Source organism: Salminus brasiliensis, chromosome 7 (genome assembly GCF_030463535.1).
Source record: "Salminus brasiliensis chromosome 7, fSalBra1.hap2, whole genome shotgun sequence".
In the NCBI taxonomy this organism is placed as follows: domain Eukaryota; kingdom Metazoa; phylum Chordata; class Actinopteri; order Characiformes; family Bryconidae; genus Salminus; species Salminus brasiliensis.
The window spans coordinates 7733167-7745052 of record NC_132884.1 but is presented as its reverse complement, the minus strand read 5'-3'; the positions used below and the strand labels follow the sequence as shown (position 1 = coordinate 7745052).

General features: G+C 42.9%; 1 protein-coding gene across 1 annotated transcript in view; it reads left to right on the top strand.

The window, feature by feature from the left end:
* gpd2 (glycerol-3-phosphate dehydrogenase 2 (mitochondrial)) overlaps positions 1-3067 on the top strand; it is a 47345-nt gene extending 44278 nt beyond the window's left edge. Inside the window, exon 17 of the mRNA XM_072683661.1 lies at positions 79-3067. Within this exon, the coding sequence (XP_072539762.1) occupies positions 79-204 (126 nt within the window). The 3' untranslated portion in view covers positions 205-3067. The remainder of the gene's footprint in view (positions 1-78) is intronic.
* The last annotated feature ends 8819 nt before the right edge of the window (positions 3068-11886 follow it).

Genomic DNA, 11886 nt, shown 5'->3' with positions numbered 1-11886 from the left:
ACGTGCAGGTGGCTCTAAGGCACTTCAAGGCGTTCTTGTGTCTGATTAGCTCTGTGTTCTGTCTTCTGACTGGTTTAGCTCATGAACGCGGTGCAGAGGGGCCAGATCTCAGACAGCAGACTGGCTATCCTGATGAAGACAGTCGAAGAGGGGCTGGACCTGAGGGGGCCGGTGTCCGTGGACCGCAGTGGTGGAGGAGTGTGAGAATGCGTCCTACGATACGAGCCTGCGAAGGGGTGACCGCTTTACTGTCCGAAAAACGTTGCAACCAATCGCCTGCCTTCCATTACCATTCGAGTACATTCCTTTTTTTGTTATGCTGCTTTGCGTTTGTTTTAATGAGCACAATTACAGTTATTTAACAGTGGAATCTGTGTATGTAATATTCTAATATATTCTAGCATTTATAAAAGTGTATTCTTTTCAGTTCATTTCTCTATGTTCTTTGCACTGGGGTATACTGCTGATGCATGCAGTGCCATTTTGGGCTTTTTGCTGGCCAGTCTTTCAGACCAGTGCCGCCACTCTGTGTCCTGAAGCAGCTGTATTGTACTTTTCTGCTGTGCCATTTGTACGCATGTGACAGGAAGCATGGGAGGAGCATGTGCACTATACGTGGAGCTACGATCTTTTGCACTTTCTGTAGATCTTCTCAAGTTTACACACACGGGACTACTGTGTGGTTACTGCTGTTAAAACACAATCGCCGAAATATTTCTTAGTGCTCCTGCCATGTCACTGTTATCTTTCTACTTTGTCTTTTCTAAGGAGATAAATATTTATTGTCAAAGGGGAGTTCTGGCAGTTTTCTGAGATTTCTGCAGTTTTCACTGGTTGATGTGTAGGCAAAGTCATTCCGAGTCATTTGATGTAAACTGGTGCATTTTACAGTAATGTATGAATGCTACTTGTTTGCAGTGGCGGTGATAGGAACCAGAGGTCTGCAGCAACATTACTGTTCAAAACAGCCCTTTAACCCACATCCGCTTCAGAGTTTTTATATGAAATGTTAAATAATAAAGTACGGGTAAACAAATTCAAGTTTTCTCTGCAAACCATTTTGCCAGTAACCCTCCACCTCAAAATGCCAGACGTCTGATTCCATTCACCGCAGCGGTAAAGATTTCGGGCTCTCGAGAATGGAGCATTTCACAGCAAACCACTCTAAACAACTTTGTTTACATCTTAGCTTGGCGGGTTAAAAATGCAGACATCTTGAAAATGTACTGTGATTCCCCTGTAATATAGCCTGTCCTGTACAGTGATTTTCTGCAGTGCTGAATTAGTAGAATGTAATTTTGATACTGTATTAACAATTCCGCCTGAAACGCACAGTGTTTTTAATACCATCCATGTACTATGTTGTCTTTCATGTAACCAAAGAGGATATCGTTTATGATACGGAATGCTTAACTGATTCATAGTTGAGAGAGAAAAAAACCTTCTGCTGGATTATGGTGGATGTGTCCGTTATTTGTAAAATTGTTTTTCAGAGGGTTACTGGTCGTTTATCTGTGGAAACAATGTGAGGTCACATACAGAGGGTGGATTTATAAGGGATGTACAGTATTTAATGTGCCTTGTTTCCTATAGAGCAGCCACTGTACATGAACTTGGCATGTTGAAGAACACACACACCCTTTTTCAACCCATGATCCAGTTCTGTATTTTCTTTCAGTGAAACGTATCGTATGTTTTTTTTGTAAGAGGATCACTACTTTAAGCTGTAATGTATTATGATTCGAATGGTAAATTCACTAAGACTGTAGGTTTTGATACGTTGTGAAATACAATATCACGGCAAGTGTAAGCATTCTAAAGTAGTCCTAATATATGCACACACAGACAGACCCAGCATAAATATTAATATACAGTATATTGATATACAGTATACAATGTCATAACTTTAGCACCATCCGCCTAATATTGAGTAAATCCCCCTTGTGCTGCCACAACAGATTCTGACCATTCAAGGCATGGAATCCTCAAGACCCCTGAAGGTGTCCTTGTGGTATCCGGCACTAAGATGTTAGCAGCACATCCTTTAAGTTCTGGAAGTTGTGAAGTGGGGCCTCCACGAATTGAATCAATGAATCTTGGGTGCCCATGACCCTAAGGCCGGTACATTGATTGTCCTTTCTTGGAGCACTTTTGGTAGATTCTGACCACTGCATACCAGACAAAAAAACACAAGACTTGCCTGATGTTTGGAGATGTTCTGATCTAGTGGTCTAGCCATCACAGTTTGGTTCTAGTCAAAGTGGCTTAGATTCAAATAGTTAATTCTTGCTCACCTTCAAGAACCTACTGTTCACTTTCTGCCTAATATATCCCACTCCTTGACAGATATGTATATATAGACATATACACTTAAATTTTTTTCTAATCATAGAATAAATAAACAACAACGATTTCTAATAACGCATCTCATTCTTATCAAAAATGTTGGAGCTACACATACGTTCTTATTTGCACAGGAAAACAGAAGCATGTTAACATTTGGGTTTAAAGCGTTTAGTAGTGCTTGGGCCCCTGTGATTGCCAAGTCATTTTATCTAGTGGAACTGTCTTTTTCCACTGGCAAATCAATTTGCTTGTTTAATAATTCAAAACAGATTTTTTAACAAGCAAAATAATCATTTCAGAAGATAAAATGACCAAAACAAATTCTAAAAAACTGAAATATATTATTCTAATATTTTTTAAACCACCTAAAAATAAGAACTATATGCTATATTAACTAGACATGACTTCTTCACTTGCCAAGATATCATTTGTAGCAACGTAATCAGCGTGTATGGACCACGTCTTGTCCATCAGGTTTGGATTTGGACACAATGTGATAGCTTCAGTGATAACACCACTGTCTGCTTACTAGCACTACTGTCTACAAGAGAGCAATAGAAGTTACTGATGATTTATTGTGTGCTCTGACAGGATGTAATTCCACCCTAATCCTGATTGAAAGAGATTCATATTCTAAGGGAAAAGAAGAGAAACGTACAGTAAATCAATCTGCGACGTCTGAAAAATGCAATTATATAATTAAAGAGATCTGGTTGCTAAATGCATTGTTTGGGTTGTTCTTTCATTTGTTGTGTGTCTGACAGGTTTCATATTTTCAAGGTATCGCTGACGATCATATTAACTGCCACATGCAGGTCTCTCAACCCCCCTCGGCAGCATATACAGTACTTCCTCTCTCCTTTGATGGCAGGATTTGAACTAATTGACTCTAAATCCTCCTCCAAGCCCATAATAAATCTATTATGCTCTAATTTCGCTGATTAATGAGAATCAGAGACGCAGGCGCTGTCCACGCTCTCTGCGTTACGGTCCTTCAGTGGCTGGGTGTCCCTTCATCCGCCTCTCCAATAATCCTACCAACGCACTGCCCCATAGCTAGGCCGCCACCGCGCCATCAGCACCCGGCACAATGCAATTAAAGCAGCAGGGCTGCGCCGCGGCTAAGGCTAATCCTCGCCTCATTTGAGCTGCTGTAAAGACTGGCCATGCGAATCCAGCGTGATTACACCAGCATATTAAACTCAATCTCAGCCTTTGCAGGACCAACGGCCACAGAAGCAAAGAGGCCAAAGCTGGAAACTGCAGAGGTCAGGAGATCCAGAATGGACGACTGCTACAAAGTAAAAATGTGCCAGTGCCGTGGGATGGTAACTTTAAAATAAATAAAAAATGTATTAAAGTCATTCATTATTAATAATTAAAAATAAACATTTCACCAAAAAATCTATTTTCCTCACGGTTGTTTTAGAAATATGAATTTGATGTAGTAAGAAACTGTTCAGGCTTAAAAATGCACCATATATTACCACATATTTTCATATATTTCCTTCCTATTTAGATTACAGCTGTTTGGCCCCGCCCATTCACACTGAAGTTAAAAGGAGTGTTTTTGGGTTGGTGTAGGGGGAGGGGCTTATTATCACTGGTGTGTTTTCACAGAAAAATTTCATGCAAACCATGGATTGACTCGATTTCCAACGTCACTTCTGCACACATTTTTGCAAAATATTAGGACCCAGGCTCCTCAGTTTATAGCTTTTCTTTATTTTGGATACAAACACTCTGCACAGCAAAGAACAGCGCTTTCTGGAGGCATGGCATTTCACCGCATGGCATTAACACCTGCAAACAAGGAGCCGTTCAGGGGGGTATTCCAGAAATCTGGTCTAACAAACTCTAAACTTAAGAGTGTTAAGGAGTGTTTTATCTAGTGTGAAAACGCTTTTAGCTTGGGCTGCTATTGAAATGTGGCACAATTCAAGGTCTATCCAATCACAGCAGAGCGCATTCGCATACAGCGGTGGTCAGATGTTTACATACACTCAGCATGGAAATAAATGACATATATGTGTGTATACACCCCAAATGTGGAGATCTGTGCAATCTGACCTTCAGCTTTTAGTATTTTGGTCCCTCCCCATTCATAGATACTGGTCTGGTATGACTGTAAATACCTGCCCAGTGGTGGGACAAAGATGGCTGCCGAGTGAACAGACATAACTGTAAGAACTTTCACATAAAACGTAGGGCTTGTTTTGCAAACCGTTGCTGTTGGAAAAAAATCTTGTATGTCCAAAACAGCATCTTTACAGGAGAAGCGAAGTCATTTTGGAGCATTTCTATTGGTCCGTTCATAGTCTGTGTTTTTAAATTGTGTGAAAACGACCTCCATCAGAGATTCTTAAGAAACAGACACATTCTGAAGACACTGTCCGAGTGTTGGATTTTCAGTGCAGTGACTGAAATGCGTTGGCAAGAGGATTCCCTTTAATCAGCATGGCAACAACTTAACCCAACACAACAATGAAGTAAAGCATTGTGGGTAGTGGAGGAATTCACCTCCCAGTCCCAGCCAGAAATATCTCAGTGCTGTCCTGATTCGGCTTCAAGGCCACGTTTTGTTGTTGCGTTAGTCACAATGCTGTATTCCACACTTCCCACTGGCTCCTACACATGGTGGCGAGACATGGGAGCAATTATCAGACCCACATGGATAACTTAGTGGCCACTGGTTGGGTGTGTGGAGGGGTTAGCAGGGAAAACATCCCGTCCCAAATTCTGCGAGAGTAACTGTGCGATTACACTGGAATTCCGGTGCAAAAGTCAGAGACCACCCTCTATGTATTTATCATGAGATGTTTCTGAGGGGATTAGACATAAGATATCCCATTCGCATAAGGAGGAAAAAAAATCAGTGGAAGACAGGAGTTTCCAAAACTCCCAAAATAATTTAAAGACCCAGAGAAAATTCCTTGTAGACCACCAAAGCTGTCCCTATCAGATAAACAGCCCTTAAAGTTTTCGTCTTTGAGTGAGAGAGAAGAAAAAAAATCAAGCTCCACTCTCACTTCAGATCTGAACACATCTAGAGGTGTTTCTACTTGAATATGAGAGGACATGGAGCTGATCAAGCAGAAGTAGCTCTTAATGAGAAAAGGAACATGACAACAAAGAAGAAATCAAACTGCTGAAGCTGCAGCTGTTCTCAGAACAATGGACTGACCACCTCCAGTCCAGACCTTAACATCAATAAATGTGTTTGGATGTGAGAAGCAGAAAATGCTCTGATTTCTAAAACTGAACATTGGCGGGGATCATGGACAAACTTGAGAAGGGCTGCAATATCTTTTGGACAGCAGTGGCTTTTTCTCAGGTGTCCATCCATGAACGTCATTCTTGTTGAGTGTTTTTGTAATAGTCGCCACATAAACGCAGGATTTTTTAGTTTGTAGGGTCTGCCTGTTGTGCCCTTGGAGTGATCTTTACTGGATGCCCACGTCTAGGTAGAGTAGCAACAGTCCTTCTTTCTCTATTTTAGACAATTTGTCCAACCATGGATTAATGTACACCCAGGTTTCTACCACTGCTTTTTTGTAGCCTGTTCCAGCTTAATGCAAATTTATAATATGTCTGCTGAGTTCTTCTGAAAGTTGTTGGTATCGTGGCATGGCCCAAACAAAGCAGTCTTTCTTTAGAAGAAAATATTTGTCAGTAATCATTCTTTATTTAATGGGCAGAAAACCTGTAAAACCCACTCTTAGAGGTTTACTTACTTTTTCTAGCCTGCACTGTGGATGTTTACAGCTTTTGCTGTAAGATCGTGTTTGTCTATAATTGTGACTTACATAACGATTAGACCACATTTTATTAGTAATCAATGCAGAAATCCTCATTCCAAGGTCATTCCAAAGGACTTACCTACTTTCTCTAGCCTGCATTGTAGATGTCTACTCTATGTGCCCTTTCAACAAGATTTGAATTTTGTTACTGGTAAATTGAAACACATGTGTCTACCTACCTGATCTTGCCTCGTGGGGGACTTCCGGTAGGAATGGCGGCCCAATTGTCTTTCTTCCTTACAGTAGCCGAAGGAACCTCAGCTAACTGGTAGGGACGAGGAGAGGCCCTCTACTGGAGTATCTATAGTGAAGGGAGAGAGATTTAAGGTTAACTTAAAGGTAATGCATATTGAGGGAAATGACATGTCTGTATGAATGAGGTCGACCGTATGGTGTGTGTGTACGTGTTTGGATTTTAAGTTAACCCCCTGGCCTGTAGCAATGATTTCGCCCAGTCTGATTAGGGGCGGAGCTAAAGGTTTACATGGTAAAGAGGGAGACCTGTGGGGGGAGAAAAATGTGATGTCTAGACAGCTTTGCTATGGACTGACCTTGGGCTGATAATAAGCCAGGGACAATTGTAAGGGACTGCAGTATATGTTGAACAGAGAAGAGTTGACTGAAGTCCTGGTGTACTAATATACTTTTATTTATGTTTTGTACAGTTTTTCTTTGTATTTGTCCATAATCGTGACCTCCATAATGATCAGACCACATTTCATTAGTAATAAAATTATCGATACAGAAATCCAGGTCGTTCCAAAGGCTTCACTCACATTTTCCTGTAACTATATTTTGCAGTCCGCTGCAGTAATCTTCAGCAATCACATTAACTTTAGCTGTCCACAAATGCCCCCCGCCACCCCCGTCCTCACACCAGCTACCTCCAGCCCCCCCCCAACATACCTGTCATCCCCCCACACCCCAGCCTACCATCTGATGACACATAGGCTGCTCACACATTCACACACACACACACACTCCCCACTCACTTCAGTCCCTCAGAGGCACTGGGCATCCTGAGCAGAGATGGTGTGTGGTCAGGCATTTACTCAGTATGGAGCTGGAAGCACATGGACTGCACTAAAGGTCAATTGTCAACCAACCCAATAGTCAGGCCTGCACAGCCTGTCTCATAACACCTCCTCTCTGCTGGAACACAGATATGAAGCACACTCATATACACACATACATACACACACACAGACAGCCTTACACTCTAGCATGTACAATACGCACCTAGCCTGACAGCACTTCCCACAAAGCCTCATTAAACATGTGCATCACCTTTACAGTGTTTAAACAACCCTATCTAATTCTAGTCCGAAGGTTCTCTTATAACTTTGGATGTGGTTTTATGAGCTGAAATTAGTCATAATTCATTTAACTTGACTATTTCCCTTTTACAGTATCTACAGTAACAACACTATTTATCACGTAAAGGCGAAAGGACCAGATATGTTCAAAATTCTTAATGTCAGTCCGTGTGGGTTGAATCTGTGTCCAAGTCAAGTCTTGAGTCTTTGGAGTGCAAGTGCAAGTCAAGTCTCTGAGGTGCAAGTCCATTCAGGTGTCAAGTTTTTGGGGTGCAAGGCCTCTGGGGTATAAGGCAGAGTAAAGTCTCCAGTCTCTGGGGTTCCAGTCCGAGTTGAGTCTCAAGTCTCTGGGGTTCCAGTCCGAGTTGAGTCTCCAGTCTCTGGGGTTCCAGTCCGAGTTGAGTCTCCAGTCTCTGGGGTTCCAGTCTCTGGGGTTCCAGCCCGAGTTGAGTCTCAAGTCTCTGGGGTTCCAGTCCGAGTTGAGTCTCCAGTCTCTGGGGTTCCAGTCCGAGTTGAGTCTCCAGTCTCTGGGGTTCCAGTCCGAGTTGAGTCTCCAGTCTCTGGGGTTCCAGTCTCTGGGGTTCCAGCCCGAGTTGAGTCTCAAGTCTCTGGGGTTCCAGTCCGAGTTGACTCTCCAGTCTCTGGGGTTCCAGTCCGAGTTGAGCCTCAAGTCTCTGGGGTTCCAGTCCGAGTTGAGTCTCAAGTCTCTGGTGTTCAAATCACTGTTGAGTCTTGAGGCCCTGAGGTGTGAGTCCAAGTCAAGTCTTCAGTCTCTGTGGTACAATTCTGAGTTGAGTCTCAAGTCTCTGGGGTGTGAATTCGAGTCTTAAGTTTCTAAGATTTAAGTCCAAGCCAAGTTTTAAGTCTCTGGTTGGCAAGCTTGAGTCAAGACTGTTGGTATGGTCTGAGTCAAGTCTTTTGGTGCAAGTCGAGGTTTAGTCTTAAGTCTCTGGGGTGAGAGTCCAACTTGAGTCTCGAGTCTCTGGGACGCAAGTCTAAGTCACGTCTTAAATCTCTTGAGTGTTAGTCCAAGTACAGTGTTGAGTCTAAGTGGAGTCAAGTCTTGATTCACTGGGGTGTGGTTTAAATGACAGAGCCAGCACAGGAATGCGAGAACCATCTATTGTTCCACCGAGTTGTTGAACCCCCACTATTACTCTAAACTGCTCACAGCTTCCTGGAGAAGATCAATTTTGACAAGAAAACGTTGTTTACAAGACGTTATACGGAAATGATGTGTATGTATTTGTGTGCTTTTCGTGGGAAAGTAAAATCGGATTCCATCTGATCACACTGGGGACTCGGACTCGACTAGTGTAAATAGAATCCAGTCCAGGAGCTTAAGATACCATCCAAATAGCAAATGCATGTTAATGCAAGGTGTAACAGGCCCTCAGTCAATTAACAACAATATGAATGATGCAAAGCCTTAAACCCTTTATCTCTCTAACACACATCCATGAATAAGTCAAGTCACAGCGTACATCTCACTCTAATTTAAAAAGCAAGGAAAAGTCCTGGAATAGCCTTAGCTAGTCTATGATTTCTAAAGGCAAAAAAAAACTGTCATTGGCCTGAACATTGGCGATGACCCATCCCTTGTTTTACCTCCAGGTCCCATGAATGGTGGCCAATGAACTGATAGTCCTACAGAAAATATCTGTGATATAATTGGTTAACTGCTTGCTAGCGACAGCTATCTAGTTAGTTATATGTCATCGGAGGACAAGGTTAACTCAGCCTGTTGTCTTCGGGTGTTGATGCTGACAGGCCCATCACTACCTGAGCCTGAGAAATGAGGGAGAAAAAAGGAGATTAGATACCAATTAGAGCTCTTTCTTCTGCTGCTGTTAAAGGGAGGAGAGACAGAGCTTCAGTAAAGGTCATCAGGAGCTTTGAGTGATAGCTCCGATGTCCTTCCCTCCTAATATTCAGTGTTTTCTGGAGATTTCGCTGCGATGTCTTTGTGCTCCTGGTGCACCGGCCCGAACAGCCATTAATTTTTGGGATATAATGCGTTACAAATCTGGCTGGCATGCAACTCTCTGTTCTCGAGCCACGGCAAGTGTCAAAAAGGGATTAGGGCCGGTGTAACTGCCGCACGGATCAAATCTGTGACCTATGGGTCACTATAGTGATATTTTACAGAGGAATACCCCGAACACAGGCCACTTCCCAGAGCTTGTATCTAGTGATAAGCTGAAAGCCTGCCTGTGTTAGTGAAGCTCTCTTATTTGAATGACTTCACTGACAGAAACTGAAGCTTCATCAAAATGAACATGGTGATAATTTTGGCTTGGGACGGCAGGAGGACAAGTCCTTCCAACTTTTCAAAATTCACTTCTGTGCTCTAGCCTAACCAGTTCTCTTTTATCATCACTCAATTGTCTAATTAAAACTGTTCCTGTGATTCAGACACCAACCAAACAGCTAAAGCCACCCAGATCTACCCAGTAAACCGAGAAAATGACCCAGCAGACCCAGACGATATCAGTTTATCATTATTTTAATATGATTCTACTATCTTTAGAAAGCTGAAAATAAGAAATTGTAGATGTGACCAGAATAATGAACAGGGCAGTCGCTGAAATCATAATGAGCTCCAGGGGCCTGGGATCCTCGATCCTTGCTCCGGTTTCTATCTCTCTGGAGGAGTGGTGTGTTGTGTCCGTGTGGGTTTCCTCTGGATTCTCCTGTTTCATTTCACCTCCTAAAAATAAACATGGTAGATTAACTGCCTATTATATATTGCCCCTAGGTGTGAGTGAAAGGGTGTGTGTATTACACAGTGTGTTATGCTGTGACCCTGTCCAGGAGGTATTCCTGTCTTTTGCCCAACTAGGCTCAGAACCCACCGTGACCCTGACCATGATGAAGTTGAAAATGAATAATTTTGAGTTCCTGTTATACAGTTAGAATGATTCTAAGGGTCTGTGACTGACAGGGGTCTTAAAAAATCTATGGATTGAGAATTGTTCGAGTTGTGGGGCCCAGTGTAATATCTTTTCACAGGGCCCGAAATCTCTAGCCGCGCCCCTGCCCCCCAAACCAAAACTACACCTCTGATGTACTGAATTCCTGAAAAACTTGGAGAAGAGTCTGCAAAAAGGAGGGCCCCGATCATGGACATTCATCATCTCAAAGGAGCTCAGAGGAGCATTCCGAAAGTGTCGTACCCGTTTTAATTTTGAATTCCGACATCCCGAGGGCATCATCAGAGAATTAACAGGAAGCAGACTTTTGGGGGTGCAGGTAAGAACACACCACAGCTCATCTTAGACATGGGAATGTTTCCCCTAGAGGCCTTCGGTTTGATATTTAGGCAAAGCACAGGGGAACACACAGCAATATCAGAACAACGCCATAAGCAAGCCCATCTGCGTCTGAAAGGGGGATTGGGGGGACGGGGGGGACGGGGGGTAACCAAACATAAACCAGAGCCCTATACAAACAGGACAACAAATATCATCCACATTATTACATCGCAGGCCGGATTCCACAACAGGCAAATGTCAAAGAAGATGTTCGATTTGTGGAGGCAAAGCACATATGAAAAGAATTTTTAAAAAGCTGTAGAATTCCCACATTTCTCAGAACTTCAATCAACTTTGGTGAAAGAAATAGATACTATAAGCACGTCCCTCATCCATCCATCTTGTTTTCTGCTACTTCTTGGTCAGAGTCGCAGTGAGTTTAGAGCCTAATCAGGATCACTGAGCACAAAGAAGATATAAGATATGAGAATAACCCCAGGACAGAGCACCAGTCCAGGGTAACGATCTGGGAGAAGGGTCTACCAGATGAGTCTGGCTCTGGAGCACATGGAGGAAAATTATATATGATGTTTGGGGGTCTGCAGAGGCCCATCAAAAAATCCCAGTTTTCTCCTCATTGGTCTCCCCAATAGTCATGGCCAGTTCCACACATTAACTGGGACACACAATGCTACAGTGCTAGCAAGTGGGATTTACTTAAACTGTAGCTAACCCAGTTACTAATTAGCTAACCCAACTGAGTACTCTTGTAGGAGAACAGCCTTTTCGGGCCATCATAAGGTTTTAGCACTAGTACATTTGTATTTCTTTCAGTCTTATCAAATTGTGTTGCCTGTCCTCTCTGTGTCCTCTCAGTGCAATGTGCAGTTAGCCAGCAGAAGAAATTGTAGCAGCCGTCTAGCATCCACTCACTTCACTGGGTATGGCTTTCTCACATGCCACTGATGTGTGTTTAGCTCCAGTTTGGGATTCACCTGAGGTAGTCCAGTTTGTCTATGAGGGAGTGGACAAGGGAGAGATGATCTAGCTCAGCTAGCATTAGCACATACCTATTCAATTCCCTGCTTTTAAGGTGGCCTTCAGAGGGCAGAGCGCTATTACGCTGTGTCTGACATCGTAAGAGTGCTGAGATTGCAGGATTCTGGGACA